General features: G+C 33.8%; 1 protein-coding gene across 1 annotated transcript; it reads right to left on the minus strand.

Annotated features, from left to right (window-relative positions):
- Nucleotides 1-589: 589 nt before the first annotated feature.
- On the minus strand, nucleotides 590-3,897 carry LOC116030340. The gene is made up of 4 exons (XM_031272567.1): nucleotides 3,605-3,897; nucleotides 2,793-2,886; nucleotides 2,448-2,552; nucleotides 590-1,213 (listed from the first exon to the last, which is right to left on the minus strand). Exons 1-4 carry the CDS (start codon nucleotides 3,793-3,795, stop codon nucleotides 941-943), a joined length of 663 nt encoding a protein of 220 aa, XP_031128427.1. The 5' UTR covers nucleotides 3,796-3,897; the 3' UTR covers nucleotides 590-940.
- Nucleotides 3,898-8,500: the final 4,603 nt, after the last annotated feature.

Below are 8,500 nucleotides of genomic sequence, written 5' to 3' on the forward strand. Positions count from 1 at the left end.
TTTAGAAGTTAAAAGTTCAACGTAACAATGGAGTGCTCAGGTGAGACTTTGTCTAGCTCAAGTTCGACGATAAAGAGATGCCATTTTAGAGAGTGGATATCCGACTGGGTGTGTAAATATGGAAACAATATAAAGTTTTCTCCAAGAAGTGCAAAGCTTGATATTGTTTCCACATCTATACGCTCGGTCGGATACCCACTCTCCAAAATGGTACCTCCTTGTCGTCAAACTTGAGCCAAATGAAGTTTCACCTGAACACTCCATTGTTACGTTGAATTTTTTTAAGTCGAAAAGTGTTTTTAAATAAAAATGAAAAGTGAATTGTTTGAATAGGTTGAATGTAACCAGCAAGTAATTGTATTTTTTAATATCTCCAAGATAATAAGTAAACATGATCAAATGAGTCCCTTTAAGTACCTGGGTTTGCCATTATGCATCAAGATGACAATTTGAAAATCTCGAATGATATATTTCATTAAACATCCAAAAAAAAAAAAAAAGTGACATGAAAACCTAGAATGATAAAGTTGCTCTCAGCTATATTCATAAATAAATTTCTCCATCTATTCAGCCATTCAGGCAAATAAAGGGACCAAAACTGTCAAAATTTTATAAAAGTTGAAACAATAAAATAAAAAGCAGTCCATAAAAATTGTGAACAATAGAATAAGACCACCATCTTCCAGTCTAAGCAAGTGAATCTATAAAACCCAAAATGAAATTTGTGTATACATCATAATATACAAGGAGCTTTTTAAGTCAGAGGAGTTTGAGGAAAGATTAGATGAAGAGCAGTAGATTCTATCAAACGAGAGAATAAGAAAATATAAGAATGACAGAAACCAGTGAACGGTCTCTGTACATCTTGCAGAGGCATTGCCCTTTGCAAAAGAAAATAATCCCACAATCCCAATCTAAAAAAGCTAAATTGCAAAGTCCCTCAACTGGAAACTTCAAGTGCTGCAATTTCATACCTAACCTCTTCCAAATGTTCGTTTATGACAGTCACTGCATCCTGGACACCTTTAATGGCTTCCCTTAGAGCGTTGTCATATTCCGCATCAGCCTCTGCCTCTTCAGTTCCTGAAGCTTCAGTAATCTTCTGGATATGCACGCATTCATGTCCCATTGGCTTACTAAATCTGCAATTTTCATGGCTCACCAGTCGCTCTGAGGGACGGCCAGCTTTTTTCAGAACTTGAATAGTAGCTGTCTGTCAAACAATAAGAGGAGCCCTTGAAAACAAGTTTCAAAAACAAAATGAAAGATTCTAGCATTGGTTCAAGGACATCAAGAATATATTCAAGCAACTTTATGCTGTCTGAAAATTTTAAGATACGGCACTTTAATCCTAAAAAATCTGGAGATTTCCACACTCTCTATTGTTGATAAGGTTTAATCTTGATATATTGCACCAGATAAAGCCTATAAAGCATCCATCTTCTTTTTCAAGTTCAAGATATTTCAGTTGACTGTTTTGATTCCAAAAGAATAATTTTATAGTTAATTTCAAAAGAATCCTAAAGCAGTGAATATCTCAGTAGGCTGAGTGATTACAAAAGAATCTTTACTTCTGTAAGTTGTTCCAGAAGAACCATAAATAACACTGAATCAGTGAACTATTTATTTATTTTGGATAAAATGCTCTGAATAAATACCTTATTGAAGACACTGATGGACCACTCAAAATTGAAAGCAAAGAAGTAAAAGGAAGTGGAGAATATTTATTCTACTTGCAGTTATAATGAGTCAATCTCAGATTTGGTGGGGGCGTAGGGTGTGAATTAGTTCCAGGAGATAGGAAAATAGTCAAAAGATGTTACTAGTGTGTTACTAAGTATTACTGTATTAGCAATGTCACATCATGAAACTAGGACAAATGCAAAATGTTTCACTTTATTTTTTATTATTGCTATTACTATTTTTTTGGACAAGTAAAGAGATGTTTAATCACAAAAATGATTTGCATGTGCTCCACTCTTTCCATAATGAATTAATGACCATATTGAAATGCTCACAAGTGTTGCATTAATAAAAGCAACAGTAAGAAATAAAAGATATTGTGAAAGCCCTGAAAGGTTAACACTTTAATTATGGTGAACAATACAAATTAATGTCTTTTTATTCCAAAATCAATTATGAAAATGTTAGTCATAAAGCTAAAAAAAATATTTGTGGAGTAACTCGTTTACAATCAAGCTAGGTGAGTATTATTCTTTCTTGTATGAATGAGGACAAGAAAGAAAATAAATTGAGAAACAGACTGACTTCAAGATCCCATAATGAACCCACAAATCAAGAAAGTACTCCCTCAATGAAATATTCTTTAAGCATTTAGCAGAGATAAAAAAAAAAAAAAGAAGTTTGATATCATTTATGTATATAAATAGAAAATGTGTTTATAACTCCAATATATCAATGGAAACAATGAAATGTTGAAGACATACCAAATTCAACTTCTGCTTTTCTTGTGTTTGAACAGATCTTAGCAAGGCAGCTAAATCCTCTCTGAAGCAATCAGGGCTGAGAAATTGTGATTCCATTTCAAGGACCTATATCAGTCAAGAAGCACCAAAGTTACACACAGAGAAGTCTAAGTCTTGGGAGCCAAAAACCAAAATGATGGAATTCATTGGGAAGAGAAAGGGAGTCTAGAAGAAGTGGAATAGAATAAGAGTATCTGGGAAGTAATCACAGAGATTAATTCAAGAACACCAATAAAAGAAAGGTAGAAAACAAGAAAATAACAGAGCATGGTTAAAATGTATCCCCAGCAGGAGTGACTGACTAACTTGTTTTGAACAATCATTGAATTCAACTGTTATCTCGCTACAAAGTTTCTGGTAAGTCGATTCAACTCCTGAAACCATATAATCCTCAAAACCCCTGTCACACAAATAACAAGCAGAACATAAGATCTATGCATTACTTTGAATGAAAATACACAACGTAAAGAAAAGAAGAATGAAAGGGGAAGGAGTGAGATGAATGCTAGATATGGTATTTCCAATTTTACAACAGTTTAAACCTCATAGCTCCTGAACTGACATTAGATTCAGAAACACTATATAGCAAATACTTAATCAGTATCTGCATGTCATTGCTTCGAATATTCAATCTTCATATTCATTGTTAAAGATTCTTTAATGAAAAAAGAACAGGAAAGCACGTATACTCAGGAGAAGTGGAGAGGGAATGTCAGTGGACTTATCACATTTGATAAGATCAGACAAAGCAATATAGATTGAAAAGACAAACTGACAAACTAGGGTTACTACTGATAGTAACTGCAATTTACAAGTGTCCTTGGTTGCACCAGGTAGCAAAACATTCTCAAAATCGCAAGAGAGTTCAGCCAATTCATTCTTCATTTCTTCATATTGAATAAACACCAATAGAAAATCACTTGGCTAATCCATCTGTTATTTGATTTATCTTTACTACTGTTCATCTTTTCAAATTAATAAATACAACCCCAAAATATAATTCTAACTAAATCAAAAAAAAATAAAAAATCAAACATAAATAATCCATCTCAGTACAGTTAAGATCACACTCAATATACACGGAGAAATACATGCGAAACACACATACGGTACGGTACCTCTTAAGCCTAGCATAAGCTTGGGCTCTGCGTTGCTGCAACGCGAGAAATCGGCGAAGCAACACTGCAATTTTGGAGGTCTCAGACTCAGTCTCCGCCTCAGAGCCGCCATTGGCTTCCACGACTTCTTCCATTTTGTCGCAAATCGCTACCTTCTTTTCGAATTCTGCTTCCACTGTCGTTTGGTTCATTGGGTTTTGTTCTATGTGCGTCAATGTATCTCTCACTCAGCTAATGGTGGAGTCGATTCTTGAAACGAAATTCTTTTGGTTCCTAAATTAGAAACTGAAGATGAGCATGAAAAAGTTGTTTGGGTCCTATGGAAAAAAAAATATTTCTTTGGGGAAATTGGGAGAATGTTTGGAAAATATAGGGGCTGGAGTTAAAATCATAATTTCTGCCATGCGATTTAGTAGTTAGGGAAAATGTTGGATTTGATCCCTTATGCGCATATGAAGACTATGATATGACCGGTAAACTGATTGTGTGACTCGCAATTTTCCTTTACAGTGACTTAGGGACGAGATCTTGTGAGCTAAGGATTAGTTCGGCAAAATTGGAGTCCCCTAAATTTTCTTTAAAAAAATGAGGGAAAATGTGAAATACACCTTCAAATTTAAGTTTTTAAAAGCAAAGTTATGGTTTTAGCTACTTTTTTTTTTTTTTTTGAAAACTGGTTTTAGCTACTTAATTATATCCTACTAGTTATTTTTGTCCAAAATTTTCAAAGTTGTAATATATAGTTGGCAGAAGGGTCAAATAGACTCATCTACTACTTGGTAGTGTTCAATTCACACATTCATTCTCATCTAAAATAAAGTGTAATAAGACACATTAACTTCCCAAAATTGTTGAATTAGCTTTTTTTTTTTTTTTTTTTCAGGTTTTCCTCCGATTGTGATGATGTGGCAGCCGGTTAAGATAATGCGGCATGGTAAATTAATTTAAAAGTGAAACTAATACATTTGAAAGTGAAAGGAAACCCCATTACAAATAGGACATTAGTTATTAAAAAAATTTGATACAAGGACAATGTGCATGAATTTGGGCAATGGGAGGGTATTACCGATAAGGGAGGAAGATGTGCACACAACATTAGGATTTCCACGAGGGGAAAAAGTAATTAAAAAGAGAAACAATAACACTAAATGTGACCTACTAAATACATAGAAGGGAAAGGGAAAGGGAAGACCACAAGATTACACTGGCAAAGATATTACTGAAGTTAAAGGTTACCTAAATGGTGATGAATGGTTTAAGAGACACTTTATGATGTTAGTGGTGAGCACACTAATTTCTAGCATGCAAAATGGGTATGCAAATCAAGACATCATCCATCACCTAGATGATGTGACAAGGATTAAAGAGCTAAATTGGTGCGAATTTGTTATTAACACACTGGTTGAATGCCACAGTAAATAAGCAGCTAAGAAGCACAAGTGTGCTTGCTATTATTTGTGATGGACTTATATTTACCTTTTTACCCCCTTGCACACATAATCATCACTATTACCACATACAAATTAATGTCATAATAATCCTTGGATTGAAAAGTTGTATCAATGTAGAGAAAAATGGTGCTCTGCATTTAACAAAGATTATTTTTCTGGTGATATTTTATGTTCACAAAGGAGTGAAACCACAAATCACTCTATTTCTAGAAGGTTATCCAAGACTGCTGGACTATGTGATTTCTATAGCTCTTTTGTTGGTGTTGTCTCGGAGTGGAGAAGTAGAGAGAATGGGGAAGATGTTCGGTGTTCCCAAGGCGTACCTACAATGGTTATGGATCACATTAAGATTCTTTCACATGCTAGGGATATTTATACGATTGAGATATATTACTTGTTTGAAGAACAATTTTTGAAAGGGGCAGCATGCTATGAAGATTGTGTGCTATTTGAAGGTGGTGTGTATAAGTATCATGTTTGGAGGCCTGAGGTTGATATTATTAGGCATGAAGTGATTTTTAGCATTAGAGAGTTCGATATTGGTTGTAGTTGCAAGTTGTTCACTGAAACAAGGATACTATGTTATCACTGTTTACGCATTTCAAACGTGCATTGTGTGTCTGAAAGTTCCTAAGAAATATATATATATATTCTGAAGAGATGGACTAAAAAAGTTTTGGAAGGTGAGAATGTTGATATTGCCTCCACATCTCAGTGTTTTAATGTTGCCTATTCTGTTTGGAGTTTAGAGATCACTATGAAATTTCAAAAGTTGGTTGTTTCTTGCCAAGAAAACAGTGAAGGACGAAAAGTTTGTGAACAAGCAGTTTTAGATGCCAAGAAAAGAGTTGAAGCTGAGTATGACCCTATTATCTTCGAAGATGAAGATTGTGAGATAGAATCCTCAAGCGGTGTTATAAAGGATCCATCAAGCAGGCGGTTGAAAGGGTTGCGTAATAGAAGGGTGAGTAGCGTGATTGAAAAGAAATACAAGAAAGCAAGGGGACGAAAGCAACTTGCTCATATAACTGCATCTAAAACAAAATCAGTTGTGCAGTCTCAAGTTGAAGATGCTATTTCTAACATTGTTGGGATGGGTATCTTGTGCATCCAAGGTTTGGAGGTTCAAAATTTTGTCATTTTAGGTCAAATGTAAATCAAGAGGACAATCAAAGTGTATATATATATATATATATATATATATATATATATATATATCATTTTTTTAGACCCAAACTGAGCTTAGTAATTGGTAATTTTGTTTAATCAATAGTTTATTCATTTTTAATTTGAGGTAAATTCGAAATTTTTCGAATTGTATAATCCTCAATTACTGACATTGGTAACCGACCCAAAGCAATTTGATTAAAATTCAATTCATGCCGATCATAAGTAGAAAGTTCATATTCTTCAGTCATTGATAAACAATTTGTTGGACAATATTCAACACAATTACCGCAAAATATACAAAGTCCAAAATCAATACTGTAATTAAGCAATCGTTTCTTGCGAATATCTGTTTCCAATTGCCAATCAACAACAGGTAAATCTATAGGACATACACGAACACAAACTTCACAAGCAATGCATTTATCAAATTCAAAATGGATTCGGCCTCGAAAGCGTTCTGGTGTGATCAATTTTTCATAGGGATATTGAATAGTTACGGGTAAACGATTTGCATGGGACAGGGTAATCATGAAACCTTGGCCGATATACCTGGCAACTCGTATTGTTTGTTGACCATAATTCCTGAGTTCAGTTACCATAGGGAACATATCGTGAATATCTATAAAAAATTTATGCTTGTTTCTTTCTCTTGTTTGAGGCAAGCCGTCAATCTTGAATATTGTAGTCTTTTACAGTGAAAGAAGTTGAGACGAAGTTGTTAATAATAGATTACCTAGAGAAATAGGTAAAAGAAATTTCCATCCAAGATTTAATAGTTGGTCCATTCTGAGCCTTGGTAAAGTCCATCTTGTTGCAATAGAAATGAACAAGAACGAAAAGGTTTTAGCTAATGTAATAACGATACTTACTATTGTTCCAAAGACTTTACCCCTTTTAGTTATGTCAAAAAGCTCAGGGACAAATATGTATGGAATAGAAAGATTCCAGCCCCCTAAGTAAAGAACTGTTACAAATAATGAAGAAATTAGTAGATTCAGATATGAAGCAACGTAAAATAAACCAAATTTGATGCCTGAATATTCGGTTTGATACCCCGCTACTAATTCTTCTTCCGCTTCTGGTAAATCAAAAGGTAATCGCTCGCATTCGGCTAAAGAAGAAATTATAAAAATGATAAACCCTATCGGTTGACGCCACAAATGCCACCCCCAAAACCCATACTTTGACTGGGCTTCAACTATATCAACTGTACTTGAACTGTTAGATAATCATAGTCGATGATAACATTACTGTTATCATCGCTATTCCAGAACCGTACAACCAATCAATAGGTTGAATTGACCAAGCAAAAGAATATCATTTTTTTAGACCCAAACTGAGCTTAGTAATTGGTAATTTTGTTTAATCAATAGTTTATTCATTTTTAATTTGAGGTAAATTCGAAATTTTTCGAATTGTATAATCCTCAATTACTGACATTGGTAACCGACCCAAAGCAATTTGATTAAAATTCAATTCATGCCAATCATAAGTAGAAAGTTCATATTTTTCAGTCATTGATAAACAATTTGTTGGACAATATTCAACACAATTACCGCAAAATATACAAAGTCCAAAATCAATACTGTAATTAAGCAATCGTTTCTTGCGAATATCTGTTTCCAATTGCCAATCAACAACAGGTAAATCTATAGGACATACACGAACACAAACTTCACAAGCAATGCATTTATCAAATTCAAAATGGATTCGGCCTCAAAAGCGTTCTGGTGTGATCAATTTTTCATAGGGATATTGAATAGTTACGGGTAAACGATTTGCATGGGACATGGTAATTATGTTTGTATGCATTCAGTGATATAGGTTGATATGTGTGTAGGTGTTTGTTTGTTAGTTTTTTTAAAAAAAAAAATCAACAATTGTATTTGTTATACACAGAACTATTACAAGTAATACACAGAATGTTACATCATCAGGATGCACAAAATTATTTGTCATCAATCATAACATGCACATCAACAAAAAACCATTTGATGTTATTATCATATATTGCACTATGTAATACACAGAATGATACTCTGTAATACACAGAATTTTACTTTCTAATACACAGAATGTGTACTTCAACCCATAACATGTACAGAGATAGAAGCCATTTGGGTTAATACATAGAATGATGCTTCATAATACACAAAATGTTACATTGTAATACACAGAATGTATAATTCAACCCATAACATGTCTAGAATGTACTACACAGAATTTTTAGGGTTTAATGGTTAGTGTTTGGGGTTTATTTAGGGTTTAGGGTTTA

Source organism: Ipomoea triloba, chromosome 9 (genome assembly GCF_003576645.1).
Source record: "Ipomoea triloba cultivar NCNSP0323 chromosome 9, ASM357664v1".
Lineage (NCBI taxonomy): Eukaryota > Viridiplantae > Streptophyta > Magnoliopsida > Solanales > Convolvulaceae > Ipomoea > Ipomoea triloba.

Bases quoted from the DNA above. Each gene is read 5' to 3' on its own strand.
- LOC116030340 (XM_031272567.1), bottom strand. From the start codon at position 3,795: ATGAACCAAACGACAGTGGAAGCAGAATTCGAAAAGAAGGTAGCGATT. The intron at 2,887-3,604 runs GTACCGTACCGT...TTTGTGTGACAG, and splicing joins GCTTATGCTAGGCTTAAGAG to GGGTTTTGAGGATTATATGG. The intron at 1,214-2,447 runs GTATGTCTTCAA...ATTGTTTGACAG, and splicing joins AAAAGCAGAAGTTGAATTTG to ACAGCTACTATTCAAGTTCT.